The sequence below is a fragment of the Elgaria multicarinata genome, chromosome 3 (assembly GCF_023053635.1).
Source record: "Elgaria multicarinata webbii isolate HBS135686 ecotype San Diego chromosome 3, rElgMul1.1.pri, whole genome shotgun sequence".
Lineage (NCBI taxonomy): Eukaryota > Metazoa > Chordata > Lepidosauria > Squamata > Anguidae > Elgaria > Elgaria multicarinata.
In genome coordinates, this window is record NC_086173.1 from 164,648,766 (window position 1) to 164,668,774 (window position 20,009).

The 20,009-nt window shown below is 48.3% G+C and overlaps 1 protein-coding gene across 1 annotated transcript; it reads left to right on the forward strand.

Moving 5' to 3' along the window:
- Window positions 1-1,821: 1,821 nt before the first annotated feature.
- Window positions 1,822-6,210, forward strand: LOC134395737 (uncharacterized; the record flags this gene model as incomplete). The annotated part of the gene is made up of 4 exons (XM_063121900.1): window positions 1,822-2,544; window positions 2,872-3,933; window positions 4,045-5,171; window positions 5,280-6,210. Coding segments are annotated over exons 1-4 (3,843 nt in total), but the record flags the coding sequence as incomplete, so codon positions are not given.
- Window positions 6,211-20,009: the final 13,799 nt, after the last annotated feature.

Sequence of the window (20,009 nt, forward strand, 5' to 3'; positions counted from 1 at the left end):
CTGGCGCCCCAACGTGGGGCCGCTTCCTTCAACAAGGAAACCTCACGGAGTACTGGACAGCCTGCCAGGGAGATTTCCCCCACCAGCTCGCCTCCTTGCAACCCCCCCCGCAGGCGTACGTCGACACTCATTGGGAGCGCGCCTTCAGCTTGCCTTCGGCTTTGCTGATGCCTGGTGATCTGGGGATGGACTGACCGGAGGGGGTGGCGTGGACGCAGCTGAACCTCTGTGGAAGTTTTGCTACAGATACCTTTCTAACCGGCGCCGGAACTTCAAACAGGCAAGTAACAATGAGCTCTCTGTAATCTGTTTCTGTTCTGTCCAGCCAGCTCCCAGGAGCTGAAGGAGGGGCTGGATCAACCCCTCAGAAGCCAGAATGTTTCTCTCTGTAATCTGTTTCTGTTCTGTTCAGCCGGCTCCCAGGAGCTGAAGGAGGGGCTGGATCAACCCCTCAGAAGCCGGAAGGTTTCTCTGTTTTCTGTTTCTCTGCTGGGCTGGATTTGGGAAAGAGGGTGTTGTCTGTGTAATTGGTGTGTGAATGGCAGCCTGATTTCCATAGTTGGCCGTTGGATCCATCAGTCCTCTGGTGCCATTTGGTACCTGGAAATTCCGGCAACGTGGGCTGGCAGCGTGTGATTGTGAACCTATTGTTTCACCAGCTGACTCCCCCACTACCGATAGCCAGTTGGTTCCCCGTCTACCCACCTGATTTGTCTGTCTGTCTGGTGAATTTAGAAAGTTAGGATGGGGGGAGGTTCTTCCACTCCATTAGATCTCATGGTAGAGCATTTTGCACAAGTTTTTGATACTTCGCAGTGTAATGTTCAAACCATGACTTATAAGTGCCATTGGACTTGGCCGAGCCTAGGCCCCCTTGTGGCCTGGCCGCCACAAGGCACCTTTTCTGAATCCTATATTACCAGAATATATAATTTAGCTATAGTAGAAGGGGGGCCTCTGACTCCAGAAGATATCCCATACATTGAAGGGTGGCTGAAAGTGGCTAAGCTCCCCCCACCATGGGCGAAAAAGATGGTTGAAAAGGCAGCCCTAATAATGATGAACCAGGCGAAGAAAGATAAAAGAATCCAACCCCACCGCCTGAAGCAGCTCACTTACACTGCTTCAAAGGACAAACCAATCATACCTTGTCCTCCAGAAGAACTGCCGCCGCCTTATGTTTCGCCTACGGCGCCCCAGATGAGGCCCCCACCAGTGGTGCCCACTGCTCCAGTCCCGCTACTACCTGGACAAGCAGACATTCTGCCCCCCTCACCGGCCCCGAGCGCGTCATCTCCTCCCCGCCAGGAGGATGTGCCTGGCCCCAGCCTACCACCACGTCGCCAGGAGGATGTGCCTGGCCCCAGCCTACCACCACGTCGCCAGGAGGATGTGCCTGGCCCCAACCTACCACCACATCCACGACACGTTGTTGCCTCTGAAGCCAGTTCAGAAGAAGAAGGGCCCAGCCACCACCACAGCTCTAGCCGAAATAGAGAACACGTTGTTGCCTCTGAAGCCAGTTCAGAAGAAGAAGGGCCCAGCCACCACCGCAGCCCCAGCCGGAATAGAGACCTGACTGCTGAATTACAGAGGTCCAAAATGAAGACCCGAGCCCGGATGAAGGAAAAGGGGAGAGAAGCCAACAGAATCCTGCCAGTCAGGGAAGCCACAGCCCTGGTTCCTGGACAAGATGCCAACGGTCAACCAAGCTACCAAACTGTTACTACTTACACTTACCTGCCTTTCCAATCCTCAGACCTCCTTAATTGGAAAACTCATGGCCCAGGTTATGAAGAAGAACCAGAAAAGTTCCTAGATATGATTGAAGGAGTTATTGCTGCCCATAATCCAACCTGGAGCGACATCCAGCAACTAATGGGCTACCTCCTCACAACTGAACAGAGACTGCAGATCCAAGCCAATTTGGAAGAGGCTGCAGGAATCCGAGGGCAGTTAGACAACCAACCAGACTCCCAGGTGACCCTCGCCAAGTATGCACCTCGACTAGACCCAAGATGGGACATCCAAAATGCAGATCACCGGGCCCTTCAACGTGAATACCAGCAGGCTTTCATAGAGGCCGTGAAAAAAGGCAGACGAAAGATGATGAATATGCAAAAAATACATGATGTAGTACAACAGAAAGAAGAAAGCCCGGGGATGTTCCTTGAAAGACTGATGAAAGCCTACCGCCGATATACTCCCATAGACCCTGAACATCCGAACAACAGGCAGACCGTAGTTCTCTCCTTCGTGTCACAAGCAGCCCCAGATATTAGAAAGAAATTACAGAAGGCAGATGGGTTTGAAGGAATGTCACTAACGCAACTGAAAGCCTTGGCTGACCGAGTTTATGTCAACCGGGAGGTTGAAGAGAAAAAAGAGCAGGTTAAGTTGATGAAGGAAAAAGCCAGCCTCATTGCGGCCGCCCTGCGCCCGGAAGTTCCCCAACTGACAGATAAGAGATCACACCGGCCAGTCCTAGGCCGAAATCAGTGTGCATACTGCAAAGAAGAGGGCCACTGGAAGACAGAGTGCCCCGTAAGACCACAACAGAATGTCATTGCTGGACTAAATCGAGGCCGCGGACGTGGGGCCCCTCGAGGAAGAGGCCGTGGCTATCCTGGTCCTGCACCAACTGCCTTCCCCAGTCCACAAGGAACACCTCTGGAACCACACTTTCGCGATGCCGTCCGAACTATGACCATGGAAGATTGCTATGAAGAAGAAGACTGACAGCCTCCGCGGGGACCCTTACCTCCCGACCCCGTTATGGAAATAACAGTGGGAGGACAGAAAATTAAAGGACTAATAGATTCAGGAGCGCAGAGGTCAGTCTTGATTAATGCCTCCCACTTGCCCCTTCAGAAGAAAACTTCCGTGCCAGTTGTGGGGGCAGGAGGCCAGGTTTTACGAGCACCCTGTTTCAAGCCCCAAGGGATCCAGATAGGAGCCTGCGCCACGAAACATGAATTCATCCTGATCCCGTCCTGCCCCATACCACTTATCGGAAGAGACCTCCTTTGTAAAGTCCAAGCGACCCTGTCTTTCCATCCAGATGGCAAGGTCACAGGTACTGCTGGAGGGCAGCCACTTGTCATCACCTGTCCCCTCAGAGAAGCGTGGAGAATGGGACCTTCTATGGGCCTCTGCGCTCCACTCCACACTATCCATACCGAAGTCGCCCTTCGAGTCATCCGAGCCGTGCCAGGGGTCTGGGCCGAAAACAATCCCAGAGGGTTAGCATTGTCAGCTTATCCTGTCATCACTGATCTGAAGCCCACTCATGTTATTGTTAACCAGCCACAGTACCCCATTCCCTTAGAAGCCAGAGTTTCAATGCATGAGCACCTTGAAAAACTGCTGCAACTTGAAGTCCTGGTCCCCACCGTTTCACCCTGGAACACACCCCTCCTCCCAGTCAAGAAACCGGGCACTAACCAGTACAGACCAGTTCAAGACCTTCGCCTTGTGAACCAGCAGACGAAAGACATCGCAGCCACAGTAGCAGACCCCTACTCCCTCATCGGACTGATACCAGGTGACAGCCTATGGTATTCGGTCATCGACCTCAAAGACGCCTTCTTCACGGTTCCCTTGCACCCTGATTCCCAGAAAATCTTTGCCTTCACATGGGAACACCCCCGGACAGGGCGAAAGAGACAATTCACGTGGTCCCGCCTCCCACAAGGTTTCAAGAATTCCCCAACTCTCTTTAGCCGCCAATTGGCCGGGGATTTGCAAAAATACCAGGAAGAAGTTGGCCTAGTCCTCCAATATGTAGATGACCTCCTTTTGCCCCGGCATACTGAAGAGACCTGCCTCCTTGACACCATTGCCCTGCTCAGACATCTGGAGACTGCAGGTTACCGTGCTAGTCAAACCAAAGCCCAAATCTGTAAACAAGAAGTGACATATCTGGGGTTTATCATCAAGAAGAACACTCGACTTTTAGCTGCCAGCAGGACCCAGGCAATCAATTGTATACCCCAGCCCCGGAACAAAAAAGAATTACGAGTTTTCCTGGGCATGGCAGGGTACTGCCGGATCTGGATCCTGAACTACGCCGCCCTGACACAGTCCCTCTATGAACTCTTGAAACAGAAAGTCCCTGAATCCGGGACCCTAGACTGGACATCTGAAGCAAAAGAGAGCCTCCGGAATCTTAAATCAGCCCTTACCAGTCCACCCGCTCTAGGACTACCTGATATCAGCAAGCCCTTCCACCTGTATGTAGACGAAAGGAAGGGCACAGCCGTGGGCGTTCTGACCCAGAGAGTGGGTTCGTGGAATCGGCCTGTAGCATACCTAAGCAAGAATACTGATCCTGTGAGCAGAGGTTGGCCAGGATGTCTCCGATGTATCGCCGCCGCATGCCTGCTCTTAACTGAAGCCATTAAACTTACCTATGGGCAGCACATAGAAATCACTGCCTCACACTCCATGAAAGCTCTGCTAGAAACCCACGGACCAAAGTGGATGACCAACTCCCGACTTGTCAAATACCGAGCGCTGCTGTGTGAGAACCCTAACGTGCAAGTGAATGACTGCGTAGCCCTGAATCCTGCGACTCTGATGCCTTTGCCTGAGCCAGTTATACATGATTGCCAAGAAATAATGGACACTGTCCATTCTAGCAGACCCGACCTAAAAGACAGTCCTGTGCCTGGCAGCATCATCCTTTTTACTGATGGAAGCAGTTTTGTCCAGCACGGTGTCAGAAAGGCGGGTTACGCCATAGTAACAGAAGATGAGGTCCTAATCGCTGAAGCGCTTCCACCTGGCACGTCCGCTCAGAAAGCTGAACTCTTAGCTTTAATCGCTGCACTAGAATGGGGAAGAGAAAAGAAGATCACGGTCTACACAGATTCAAAATATGCATTTCTTACTCTCCAAGTACACGGAGCATTGTACCGAGAGCGAGGGTTCCTCACAGCCGAAGGAAGAGAAATAGCACATTCACAAGAGATCCAGAGGCTCTTACAAGCTGTATGGCTACCAGAGAAGGTTGCGGTGATTCACTGCAGAGCACACACCGGGAAATCTAACCCAATTGCTCGAGGGAACCAGAGGGCGGATCAGGCTGCCAAAGACGCCGCCAACCAGCCAGTACGAGAAACAAGCCACGCCCTCTTGATTTCCCTGCCACCTCTTGCCATGACGCCTCCGTATAGCCAAGAAGAAGAGAAAGAAGCTGAAGAACATAAATACAGAAAAGAAAAAGGCTTCTACATTTTGCCGGACGGCCGAGTTTGGGTGCCAGAACGTCTTGCCAGAACTGCGGTGTACCACATGCACAGACAATGCCATCTAGGCAAAGAAGCCCTTCGGCATCTGATCGAAAAGACCATGTACATAGACAAGTTAGCCACCCACTGCATGGAAGCTTCCAAAAGATGTGTCACCTGTGCACGAAATAACCCAAAGAAAGGACCTGTGCTTCCCCCAGGCCAGATACTCCGAGGCAGCCGACCCTTTCAAGTTATGCAAATTGACTTCACCCACATGCCGCCAGCTGGAGGCTACAAGGTCGCCCTCGTAGCCGTATGCACGTTCTCGGGATGGGTAGAAGCATGGCCAGTCAGATCAGAAGGGGCAAGAGAAGTAGCGAAACACCTGATCCAAGACCTCATCCCTCGCTATGGCCTGCCCCAGCAGCTGAACTCTGACAATGGACCAGCTTTCCAAGCCGAGCTCACTGAAAAACTTAGCAAAGCACTTCATATAGACTGGAAGCTACACTGTGCTTGGAGACCGCAGAGCAGCGGGGCAGTAGAAAGAGCCAACCAGACCCTGAAACTACACCTTCGCAAAATGTGCGCAGAAACACACTCTAAATGGACTCAGATGCTCCCTGTTGCCTTGCTCCACATGAGGTGCACCCCCCGAAGTAACGGGCTGACTCCATATGAACTAGTCTATGCCAGGCCTCCGCCGCTGCCAGCTACAGTCGAGACCCTGCCACTTCGTGGCGAGATCAACCTTAATCGGATTCTAAAAGAACTGAATCAGACAGTGCTAGAAATGAGCCAGCATACTGAACAGACTCCCTTAGGAATAGTTATCCCTGTTCATGGCTTCAAGCCTGGGGATGAAGTCTGGGTAAAGAGTTATAAAGAAAGCCTGTTAGGGAAGACATGGGACGGGCCATATACCATTATACTGACTACTCCTACTGCTTTAAAGGTCCAAGGGAATTCCAGTTGGATTCATTGGAGCCGAGCAAAATTAGCCGCACCCGAGAGATGGCAGGCCACGAAAGGCGCGGGCCTAAAGCTCACCCTGAGGAAACAGCCCTCACCGCTGGACGCGACGGGAGAAGACTCCTCGGGACCGGCAACCGAGGGAGCGAAATAACTGGGGGCGCTGCATCCCCTCTCAACCTGGAAAGAAGAGGTGGACACCGCCCGAAGCATGTTCTGCCTATTTTGCTCTTCCTTTTGACCCTGAGCATATCATCCCAGAAGTCAAAACTTGATCTCTGCTCCTCTTGTATACAAACAGTGAAACTGCATAACCAAATCAAACAGACTATTATATATCAGAGTAAATTGCAGTGTACTGAGACCAAAACGTCTTGCACTTTCCGTAATGTTTCTTTCTCAGTATGTTCACTGAATAACAAAGTCACATGTTTTGATCCCAGAGAAAATCCTGTTAAATGGCACTTAGAGGTCAGAGATGCTAACAAGCAGGGTACACTATTGCAGAAAATACCCCTTAGAACCCCAAATTCTCCAGCTTCTGTGATCATAGACCCTTGCAAGATCTCCCACTGGCCAGATCAGTGTGGGGATCTCAGCTGGGAGAAGACATACATGCACGAAGACAAATATATATGTCCCTCCACAGACCCGATGCGGTCTACCATCCCCAAACAAGCCAATTGCGATAACAGCTGTCCTTATTGGAACTGTGTATGGTGGGCCACTTATTCAACAACACCCCCCCTCGGTAAAATCCACGCCTCCTTAACCAAAGTGCCAGTCCTCAGTAACTGCAAGGCACAACAGTGCAACTTGGTGAATTTTACCGTTTTTAACCCACAACAGTTCGTGACCACTTTTGGGAACCAATTCGGGCTCCGCATCCATGGACGGGGAGCAGATCCCCTGGGGCGGATTTACCTAAAACTCGCTCAGTTTGTAGAAACAGGCCACACCATACAAGAGCACTTCTTCCAAGACTTTTGGAAAGAAGTCGAACAGCCTTTTGAAGTGCCAGAGATAGCGCGCAACCTCTTTGTCACTTTTGCAGAAACTGTCGCTGCAACGCTGAATGTATCAAATTGTTATGTATGTGGAGGAACCAACCTAGGAGACCAATGGCCTTGGGAAGCCCAAGAATACAATGTCAGCCAGCCGTATAATGAGACCACTGACCCCAACCCCCATAGTCAGTGGATGCTGACAGACACCCTAATTGGAAGGTGGTGCATCCAAAGAATATCCTCCGGGGCTCCCAAGATCGGGGAAACCCCGTGTCAGACCATTACTACGCTGAACCAAACTATCTTGTCCTATTGGCCAAATCAAACTGTCATACCCCCTAATCGACTATGGCCAAGCACACTTCAGGCCAGATTGAATACTATTCAAAATAGCGCCTGGACAGCCCCCAGAGGATTGTATTGGATATGTGGAAACTATGCATATTCCGAACTACCTGAACCCTGGGAGGGCACTTGTACCATAGGGGAGATCAGACCCTCTTTCTTCTTGATCCCTTTAACTGATGGGGTCCGCCTAGGTCATACAGTTTATGATCGAAAGCGTAAAGACCTGACCAATATAAAAATTGGTGACTGGGCAGATGAAGATTGGCCCCCTGAGCGGATAATCCAATATTATGGGCCTGCCACTTGGGCACAAGATGGTATGTTTGGTTACAGAACACCAATATACATGCTAAGCCGTATTATCCGGTTGCAAGCAGTATTAGAGTTAATTACCAATGAGACTGCACGCGCTCTGAATGTCTTATCCAAAACCCAGACCCAGCTTAGAAACGCAGTATATCAGAACCGTTTGGCTTTAGATTATTTACTCGCTGCGGAAGGAGGCCTTTGTGGGAAATTTAATCTCAGTAATTGTTGTTTGCAAATAGATGACAACAAGAAAGTCATCGAAGACATCACGAATCGAATGGTTAAGTTAGCCCATGTTCCAGTCCAGACGTGGAAAGGGTTTGAATGGGCCGAGGGCTTAGGCTCGTGGTTCAATTGGTTTGGTGGGCTAAAAGGGATGATCGGTATTGTTGTTGTAGGAATTTTGTTATGCTTGCTGGTACCCTGTCTTATGCCAATGATTATACAAAGTTTGAAAGATATGATAGAGCAAATTGCAGATAAACGTACTGCAGTGCACCTAATGGCCTTGCAGGAATACAGGCCAGTTCCTATCAATGAAGACACTCTGTAATAATGATAGCACTCTGTGCCTTCGCTAAGAGTGTATCAAAGGGGGGAATGTGAGGGAACTGGCTGTCACTTCCGGTTATGACCTTACCTCGGAGTAAATGAAGCCGTGCTCTTTGCGCATGCTTGAGGTCCGAAGCAGACATTCCTGCCGAACTGGTTTGAACAAGTTCTGTCATGCTGTCAAGGTGCGCACGCAATTCCTTTGTATCAAATGTGTGCGCGCGCAAGTTCCCTTTGTACGAAGGGCAGGCGTTCCCTTTGAATGAGGGGCGTGTATAAAAAGCCCCTCCCCCCAGTCCCGAGGGCAGCCGCCCGTGGACTCATCCCGTGCTGCTGTTTCGCTAGCGAATAAAGCTATCTGTTTGGACAAGAACTTTGGTGTGGACTCCGGTTTCTCCGTGTGGGCTCCAGTTTTTCCGTAACATTCCGTTGGTGGATCCCCCCTTCCTTTAGAAAATACAAACTCCAGGAACTTTTTCCAGATACTCTCAAAATCATTCGTTTTTACTATGCCTCTTTTCATTTTTATATTACATGTCAATTTATCGTTTATAGCAATGTCCCACACTTCTTTATACCATTCTTCAATACAATAATGTCCTGTAATTTTCCAATTCCTAGTTACTATCAACCTCGCAGCTGTCAGCAGGTTCGTTATCAATTCTTTCATTTCTTTATTACATTTAAGATCATCATGCAGTGAGAGTAATGCAATCCTTGGTGTAACTTCTACTTTAAATCCCACAATCTGTTCAATCTCATAAAACACCATCTTCCATAACTTTTGCACATGTATACAATCCCACCACATATGTAAATACGTTCCCTTTTCTCCACAACCCCTCCAACAATCTGCTGAAAGCTGTTTATTAATCTTATTTAATCTAACCGGAGTTAAATACCACCTCCATACAAGTTTATAGTAATTCTCCTTTATTCTTACTGACATATTTCTCAACACTCAGTCTCCATAGTCCATCCCACCTCTGTTGTCCTATTTGTATCTTCAAATCAGTCTCCCAAACCATTTTCCCAGCACTATCCACTATGTTTTTGTTCTTTATCAGATTTCCCTTTTAAAAACCAAAGAACAAAAGAACAAAAAACATTGATCCCATAACTTCTCTTCTTGCTGGTTTCTCTGTAAGGTATTTGCTGGAAACAAGGCCCTATTTTCTTTCTTTATTGCATTTATATATCCCGCCTTTTTCCCTCCAAGGAACTTGAGGTGGCGTGCATAATCTTCCTCTCCATGTTATCCTCACAACAACAACCCTGTGTCAAAGTGCTGGTATTGACATTTAAAGCCCTAAATGGTTTGGGGCCAGGTTATTTGAAGGAACGCCTCCTCCCATATCTATCTGCCTGGACCTTAAGATCATCTACAGAGGCCCTTCTCCGTGAGCCCCTGCCAAACGAAGTGAGGCAGGTGGCTACAAGGAGGAGGGCTTTCTCCGCTGTGGCACCCCGGTTGTGGAATGAGCTCCCCAGAGAGGTCTGTCTGGCGCCTACACTGTACTCCTTTCATCGCCAGCTGAAGACCTTTTTATTCTCTCAGTATTTTAACACTTAATTTTAACTTAAATTTAAATTTTACTGTTCTAACTCTGTATTTTAATCTTATATCAATTTTGCTGTGTGGTTTTATCCTGGTTGTGCTTTTTATACTATATTTTGTAATTGTGCTTTTAACATGTTGGTGGTTTTATTATGGTTTTAACTTTTGTGAACTGTCCAGAGAGCTTCGGCTATTGGGCGGTATAAAAATGAAATAAATAAATAAAAATAAAAATAAACCCTGTGAGGTAGGTTGGGCTGAGAGCCTGTGACTGGCCCAAAGTCACCCAGTGGGTTTCCATGGCTGAGTGGGGACTAGAACCCAGGTCTCCCGACTCCTAGTCCGACACTTTAGCCACTACACCACGTTGGGGCAGGCTCTACACTATTGCTTTATAACAGTTTATAATGGTTTTGACAACTGTTCAGGCCCGGGACACATTACATATACCATTTCCAAACTGTTAAATGCTGCTTGGTGTAGATCTGGCCTGGCTCTCAAGTTTCCCTCCTCAGAACCTCAACTTCTCTTTTCGGCCTTGCACCCACTGTTCCCTAGACTTCTGGAGCAGAACATCTTTTTGCCGCCATCTTGGCCTGGCATCCCTAGGGCAGCCTCTGAATCTCCATAGCTCTCCCTTCCTTGGAAGAAAGATGACACCCCCTTGTCCCTATGTCGGTCGGATGATGTTTATATCTTCCTTTCCTCTTCTCATATCCATAGGGTGATCATATGAAAAGGAGGACAGGGCTCCTATATCTTCAACAGTAACGTAGAAAAGGGAATTTCAGCAGGTGTCAATTGAAGTGGGTGAAATTCCCTCTTCATCACAACAGTTAAAGCTGCAGAAGCCCTGCCCTCTTTTGTATCTGGCCACTCTACTATAGCTAGTGTAGCTTTAACTGTTCTGATGAAGAGGGAATTTCACCCACTTCAATTGACACCTGCTGAAATTCCCTTTCCTGCATTACTGTTAAAGATACAGGAGCCCTGTCCTCCTTTTCATTTGATCACCCTACATATCCATCCATTCTTTGTAAACCGCCCGGAGAACTTTGGTTATGGGGCGGTATATAAAATAATAATAATAATAATAATAATAATAATAATAATGACAACTTCATTTCCCCCACCGCTCCTATTTTCTCTGTGCGCTCTCCAGGATCAGTTGCCACCTGCTGCCGCCATGGGCCTCTCTCTGAAGTGGCCATTACCCTAGTGAGCAAGCCCTCTTCAGCCATTGGCTGAAAGGAGCCTGTGATGTCACAAAGACCCAGCAGCCCAAGCTACCAAGGGAACCTGAGCCTCAGGGATTGGCTGAGCTCTGGTGATGTCACCAACCCCTCAAGGGCTTCTCCTTCCTGTTTCAGCCATAGGATATCTGCTATACAGATGGAAGAAAAATACAGTAAAAAAATAAATCCGGCACATGTGACAAAATGATATATTGTATTATGTTGTTTATGTGAACCACCCAGAGAGCTTTGGCTATGGGGCAGTATTTATTTATTTATTTATTTATTACATTTTTATACCGCCTAATAGCCGAAGCTCTCTGGGCGGTTCACAAAAATTAAAACCATAATAAAACACTTTTAAAAACACAAATACAAAATACAGTATCAAAAGCACAACCAGGATAAAACCACACAGCAAAAATTGATGTAAGTTTAAAATACAGAGTTAGAACAGTAAAATTTAAATTTAAGTTAAAATTAAGTATTAAAATACTGAGAGAATAAAAAGGTCTTCAGCTGGCGCCGAAAGGAGTACAGTGTAGGCTAGGGTGACCCTATGAAAAGGAGGACTGGGCTCCTGTATCTTTAACAGTTGTATTGAAAAGGAGAATTTCAGCAGGGGTCATTTGTATATATGGGGAACCTGGTGAAATGTCCTCTTCATCACAGCAGTTAAAGCTGCATGTGCCCTGCCCTCATTTAAATCTGGTCACCCTAGTATAGCTCCTGCACCTTTAAGTGTTGTGATGAAGAGGAAATTTCTCCAGGTGCGACATGCCTACAAATGACACCTGCTGAAATTCCCTTTTCTATGCAACTGTTAAAGATACAGGAGCCCTGTCCTCCTTTTCATAGGGTCACTCTAACAGTGTAGGTGCCAGGCTCACCTCTCTGGCAAGCTCATTCCACAGCTGGGGTGCCACAGTGGAGAAAGTATACAAATGCAATAAATTATTATTATTATTATTATTATTATTATTATTATTATTATTATTATTATTTAATGTTTGGTTGCAGGCTTGATTTACTTTACCTATCCTTTCTCTTACAGGCATTGGTAAATTTGTGGGGGAGGAGAGTTGGAATGTTTAGCTTTTTAAATGGTGTCTCCTGATTGGCTGGTCTGTTTTCAGTTCGGAGTGAAATAACTGTCAGTTGGTTTTTTGGGGGGAGTTAGATAAGAATGGGCTTTCAGAGGGGAAGGATGAGGGAATCTGGGCTCTCGATTTGAGGCGGGGGTTAGATTAAGGTGACCATATAATTAAATAAAACCCTCATTCTGAACCTGTGGAGAACTAGACTGGAAAATTCTGCCTGTTACAGCTAGATAGTATATTTTATGCTACTGGCCTAGAGGTATGGCCTGCCGATGAGTTCTGTGTAACTTGAAAACTTGCCTTCTTAAACTGGTATCATAAAAAAAAATTATATAAATAATACATAAAATATTCCACATATCATTTGACCTCTTTTTTATTTCCATAATTGTCTCGTAGCCTTGTGCATGGGTTCCAAATATCTGTGCTTGCGTATTTCTTCTTATGCTCCCGCACACCTTGCTCAGCCTGTTTTAGGATTTCTCAGAAACCACCTGATTTCTAGGGGTGTGCATGGAACCCCCACTCCGCTTCACTTCCAGATCCGCCATTTTTCGGATCGGGCCGCTCCGCCCCGGCCCCACTCCGCCTATGCCCATTCCGCTCCGCTCGGATCGGAGCTCCGTTTCCCCCCCCCCCATAGGGGGGGTTACCGGGCCCTGCCGCCATCACCGGTCCGATTAGAAGCGGAGCACATCCCTACTGATTTCTGTCTCTGCTGAGGCAGGAAGCAGCCGCCAGGGGGCAGTGGAGTTTCACAGAGGGAGGAGAGAAATCGAAGTTACAAATAGCGACTAAGAAATTAAAAAGAGTGAGTGAGCGAATGAATCCAATGAGAGAGGACTGGCTTCCACCAGAAATACAGCCCAGGAAGCCAAAAGACTGCCTCCTTCAGCAAAAGGGTCTAGCAATTTCTGTACAAATGACATTCAAATGAACAGCCGGAAATGCAATTGTAATTCTTTTGCTAATTTGAAATTCTAAAGAAATTTAGCAAGCCCTTTTTTAATCTTGCACCCATAGCCCATGCTATAGTGCCATGCTATGGTACCCATTACATGCAAAAATTCTAAGAAGCAGGATCTGTTGGGGGAACTACCAGGGCCGGTGCCAGACTATTTTGCACCCTAGGCAAGGTGAGCTACTGCACCCCCCCCCCCAAATTGCTTGGAAGTTCGAATGTGTGCACCGAGCAGAGAGCTGGGACTGGCTCGCTTCGATTTGGGACTGAGCCGTCTGGAATTCACCGGGACTTACTTCCGTGCGAACGCAGCCCGCTATGCAACCTGCTGTCCCAATCCCCTCCTCACGTTTACTTGTGGGAATAAGGCTTCCGAGTGAGGAGGCATAGGCGGATCGGGCCACACTGGTGCCTCCCGGTGCAACGCTTTCTCGGATGCAAGTCCCGTTGATCCACGCGTGCAGGATTGGGAAGCAGGAGAGTTTGCCTTGCGAGGAGTCCACAAGTCCCTAGCTTTCCAGGGGAAGGGAGAGGGAGTCCCGCTTGTCCGCCTGCCTAGACATCGCGGCCTGTTTGAGGAGAAAGGGGACGTACTAAACCGAAGGACACCGAATGGCCATTGAAGTGCATTGTGTCATTCCGAATGGCCATAGGAAATCATTGAAGGAATTTAGGGATCATCTACAAATTAAAATATCTAAAGGAGTTAAACATTTAGTTTTCATAGAAAACCACACAGAATCAAAATACAAACCAACAAAGTGGTTTTGGGGAACAATTCCTATGACCTCCAACACAGTGGTTTCTAGGGATCATCTCCAAACATAAAAAGAAAACAGAATACAATAAAGAGAAGGTGACTGCCGTTTCATGCAATGCTTCATAGGCACCAGTTTTAAAAGACCAAAATAAGTGGAGGGGGGTTGCCAAAAACTGTCACAGATTATTTCCATGTTTACAAATCCCCCCCCACACCCTCTCCTCACAAAGAAAACAATGGGCTTCTCTGGCAGCCCTCCCACATCAGGGGGAGCCCCAAAATTCTCATAGAGGCTTGTAATGAGACCCTGAGCATCCTAAGAGTTTTTGCTGCAGGCGTGCTCCATTGGAATGGCCCCTAAGCTGCGCACGGCCACATGAGGTTCCTTCAGAATGGCCATAGGAAAACAATGGGCTTCTCTGGCAGCCCTCCCAAATCAGGGGGAGCCCCAAAATTCTCATAGAGGCTTGTAATAACACACTAAGCCTGCTAAGAGTTTTTGATGCAGGTGCTCTCCATTGCAATGGCCCCTACATTGCGCACGGGCACATGAGGTTTCTTCAGAATGGCCATAGGAAAACAATGGGCTTCTCTGGCAGCCCCAGAGAATCAAGGGGAGCCCCGAAATTCTCATAGATGTTTGTAATGAGACCCTAAGCATCCTAAAAGTTTTTGCTGCAGACGTGCTCCATTGGAATGGCCTCTAAGCTGCGCACGGCCACATGAGTTTTCCTCAGAATGGCCATAAGAAAACAATGGGCTTCTCTGGCAACCCCAGAAAATCAGGGGGAGCCCCAAAATTCTCGTAGAGGCTTGTAATAACACACTAAGCCTGCTAAGAGTTTTTGTTGCAGACGTGCTCCATTGAAATGGCCCCTAAGCTGCGCACGGCTGCATGATGTTTCTTCAGAATGGCCATAAGAAAACAATGGGCTTCTCTGGCAGCCCTCCCAAATCAGGGGGAGCCCCAAAATTCTCGTAGAGGCTTGTAATGAGACCCTGAGCATCCTAAGAGTTTTTGCTGCATGCGTGCTCCATTGGAATGGCCCCTAAGCTGCACACGGCCACATGAGGTTTCCTCAGAATGGCCATAAGAAAACAATGGGCTTCTCTGGCAGCCCCAGAAACTCAGGGGGAGCCCCGAAATTCACGTAGAGGCTTATAATAACACACTAAGCATGCTATGAGTTTTTGCTGCAGGCGTGCTCCATTGGAATGGCCCCTAATCTGCGCACGGGCACATGAGGTTTCTTCAGAATGGCCATAGGAAAACAATGGGCCTATCTGGAAGCCCCAGAAAATCAGGGGGAGCCCCGAAATTCTCATAGAGGCTTGTAATGAGACCCTAAGCATCCTAAGAGTTTTTGCTGCAGACGTGCTCCATTGGAATGGCCCCTAAGCTGCACACGGCCACGTGAGGTTTCTTCAGAATGGCCATAGGAAAACAATGGGCTTCTCTGGCAGCCCCAGAGAATCAAGGGGAGCCCCGAAATTCTCATAGATGTTTGTAATGAGACCCTAAGCATCCTAAGAGTTTTTGCTGCAGACGTGCTCCATTGGAATGGCCTCTAAGCTGCGCACGGCCACATGAGGTTTCCTCAGAATGGCCATAAGAAAACAATGGGCTTCTCTGGCAGCCCCAGAAACTCAGGGGGAGCCCCAAAATTCACATAGAGCCTTGTAATAACACACTAAGCATGCTAAGAGTTTTTGATGCAGGCGTGCTACATTGCAATGGCCCCTACGCTGCGCACGGGCACATGAGGTTTCTTCAGAATGGCCGTAGGAAAGCATGGTGCTATCTGGAAGCTCCAGAAAATCAGGGGGAGCCCCGAAATTCTCATAGATGTTTGTAATGAGACCCTGAGCATCCTAAAATTTTTTGCTGCAGACGTGCTCCATTGGAATGGCCCCTAAGCTGCGCACGGCCACATGAGGTTCCTTCAGAATGGCCATAGGAAAACAATGGGCTTCTCTGGCAGCCCTCCCAAATCAGGGGGAGCCCCAAAATTCTCGTAGAGGCTTGTAATAACACACTAAGCATGCTAAGAGTTTTTGATGCAGGTGCTCTCCATTGCAATGGCCCCTACGCTTCGCAAGGGCACATGAAGTTTCTTCGGAATGGCCATAGGAAAACAATGGGCCAATCTGGAAGCTCCAGGAAATCAGGGGGATCCCCGAAATTCTCATAGACGTTTGTAATGAGACCCTAAGCATCCAAAGAGTTTTTGCTGCAGTCGCGCTCCATTGGAATGGCCCCTAAGCTGAGCACGGGCACATGAGGTTTCCTCAGAATGGCCATAAGAAAACAATGGGCTTCTCTGGCAACCCCAGAAAATCAGGGGGAGCCCCAACATTCTCGTAGAGGCTTCTAATAACACACTAAGCCTGCTAAGAGTTTTTGCTGCAGGTGTGCTCCATTGCAATGGCACCTACACTGCGCACGGGCACATGAGGTTACTTCAGAATGGCCATAGGCTTGTAATAACACACTAAGCCCATTCTTTTCCTATGGCCATTCTGAAGAAACCTCATGTGGCTGTGCGCAGCTTAGGGGCCATTCCAATGGAGCGTGACTGCAGCAAAAACTCTTAGGATGCTTAGGGTCTCATTAGAAATGTCTGTGAGAATTTTGGGGCTCACCCTGATTTTCTGGGGCTGCCAGAGAAGCCCATTGTTTTCTTATGGCCATTCTGAGGAAACCTCATGTGGCCGTGCGCAGCTTAGGGGCCATTCCAATGGAGCACGTTTGCAGCAAAAACTCTTAGGATGCTTAGGGTCTCATTACAAACGTCTATGAGAATTTCAGGGCTCCCCCTGATTTTCTGGGGCTTCCAGATAGCACCATGCTTTCCTACGGCCATTCTGAAGAAACCTCATGTGCCCGTGCGCAGCGTAGGGGCCATTGCAATGTAGCACGCCTACAGCAAAAACTCTTAGCATGCTTAGTGTGGTATTACAAGGCTCTATGTGAATTTTGGGGCTCCTCCTGAGTTTCTGGGGCTGCCAGAGAAGCCCATTGTTTTCTTATGGCCATTCTGAAGAAACCTCATGTGGCCGTGCGCAGCTTAGAGGCCATTCCAATGGAGCACGTCTGCAGCAAAAACTCTTAGGATGCTTAGGGTCTCATTACAAACATCTATGAGAATTTCGGGGCTCCCCTTGATTCTCTGGGGCTGCCAGAGAAGCCCATTGTTTTCCTATGGCCATTCTGAAGAAACCTCATGTGCCCGTGCGAAGCGTAGGGGCCATTGCAATGGAGAGCACCTGCATCAAAAACTCTTAGCATGCTTAGTGTGTTATTACAAGCCTCTACGAGAATTTTGGGGCTCCCCCTGATTTGGGAGGGCTGCCAGAGAAGCCCATTGTTTTCTTATGGCCATTCTGAGGAAACCTCATGTGCCCGTGCGCAGCTTAGGGGCCATTCCAATGGAGCACGTCTGCAGCAAAAAATTTTAGGATGCTTAGGGTCTCATTACAAACATCTATGAGAATTTCGGGGCTCCCCCTGATTTTCTGGGGCTGCCAGAAAGCGCCATGCTTTCCTATGGCCATTCTGAAGAAACCTCACGTGGGGGACGTACTAAACCGAAGGACACCGAATGGCCATTGAAGTGCATTGTGTCATTCCGAATGGCCATAGGAAATCATTGAAGGAGTTTAGGGATCATCTACAAATTAAAATATCTAAAGGAGTTAAACATTTAGTTTTCATAGAAAACCACACAGAATCAAAATACAAACCAACAAAGTGGTTTTGGGGAACAATTCCTATGACCCCCAACACAGTGGTTTCTAGGGATCATCTCCAAACATAAAAAGAAAACAGAATACAATAAAGAGAAGGTGACTGCCGTTTCATGCAATGCTTCATAGGCACCAGTTTTAAAAGACCAAAATAAGTGGAGGGGGGTTGCCAAAAACTGTCACAGATTATTTCCATGTTTACAAATCCCCCCCACACACCCTCTCCTCACAAAGAAAACAATGGGCTTCTCTGGCAGCCCTCCCACATCAGGGGGAGCCCCAAAATTCTCATAGAGGCTTGTAATGAGACCCTGAGCATCCTAAGAGTTTTTGCTGCAGACGTGCTCCATTGGAATGGCCCCTAAGCTGCGCACGGCCACATGAGGTTCCTTCAGAATGGCCATAGGAAAACAATGGGCTTCTCTGGCAGCCCTCCCAAATCAGGGGGAGCCCCAAAATTCTCATAGAGGCTTGTAATAACACACTAAGCCTGCTAAGAGTTTTTGATGCAGGTGCTCTCCATTGCAATGGCCCCTACACTGCGCACGGGCACATGAGGTTTCTTCAGAATGGCCATAGGAAAACAATGGGCTTCTCTGGCAGCCCCAGAGAATCAAGGGGAGCCCCGAAATTCTCATAGATGTTTGTAATGAGACCCTAAGCATCCTAAGAGTTTTTGCTGCAGACGTGCTCCATTGGAATGGCCTCTAAGCTGCGCACGGCCACATGAGGTTTCCTCAGAATGGCCATAAGAAAACAATGGGCTTCTCTGGCAACCCCAGAAAATCAGGGGGAGCCCCAAAATTCTCGTAGAGGCTTGTAATAACACACTAAGCCTGCTAAGAGTTTTTGCTGCAGACGTGCTCCATTGGAATGGCCTCTAAGCTGCGCACGGCCACATGAGGTTTCCTCAGAATGGCCATAAGAAAACAATGGGCTTCTCTGGCAACCCCAGAAAATCAAGGGGAGCCCCAAAATTCTCGTAGAGGCTTGTAATAACACACTAAGCCTGCTAAGAGTTTTTGCTGCAGACGTGCTCCATTGGAATGGCCTCTAAGCTGCGCACGGCCGCATGATGTTTCTTCAGAATGGCCGTAAGAAAACAATGGGCTTCTCTGGCAACCCCAGAAAATCAGGGGGAGCCCCAAAATTCTCGTAGAGGCTTGTAATAACACACTAAGCCTGCTAAGAGTTTTTGCTGCAGACGTGCTCCATTGGAATGGCCTCTAAGCTGCGCACGGCCACATGAGGTTTCCTCAGAATGGCCATAAGAAAACAATGGGCTTCTCTGGCAACCCCAGAAAATCAAGGGGAGCCCCAAAATTCTCGTAGAGGCTTGTAATAACACACTAAGCCTGCTAAGAGTTTTTGCTGCAGACGTGCTCCATTGGAATGGCCTCTAAGCTGCGCACGGGCACATGAGGTTTCCTCAGAATGGCCATAAGAAAACAATGGGCTTCTCTGGCAGCCCTCCCAAATCAGGGGGAGCCCCAAAATTCTCGTAGAGGCTTGTAATAACACACTAAGCATGTTAAGAGTTTTTGATGCAGGTGCTCTCCATTGCAATGGCCCCTACACTGCGCACGGGCACATGAGGTTTCTTCAGAATGGCCATAGGAAAACAATGGCCTTCTCTGGCAGCCCCAGAGAATCAAGGGGAGCCCCGAAATTCTCATAGATGTTTGTAATGAGACCCTAAGCATCCTAAGAGTTTTTGCTGCAGACGTGCTCCATTGGAATGGCCTCTAAGCTGCGCACGGGCACATGAGGTTTCCTCAGAATGGCCATAGGAAAACAATGGGCTTCTCTGGCAGCCCTCCCAAATCAGGGGGAGCCCCAAAATTCTCATAGAGGCTTGTAATAACACACTAAGCCTGCTAAGAGTTTTTGATGCAGGTGCTCTCCATTGCAATGGCCCCTACATTGCGCACGGGCACATGAGGTTTCTTCAGAATGGCCATAGGAAAACAATGGGCTTCTCTGGGAGCCCCAGAGAATCAAGGGGAGCCCCGAAATTCTCATAGATGTTTGTAATGAGACCCTAAGCATCCTAAGAGTTTTTGCTGCAGACGTGCTCCATTGGAATGGCCTCTAAGCTGCGCACGGGCACATGAGGTTTCCTCAGAATGGCCATAAGAAAACAATGGGCTTCTCTGGCAACCCCAGAAAATCAGGGGGAGCCCCAAAATTCTCGTAGAGGCTTGTAATAACACACTAAGCCTGCTA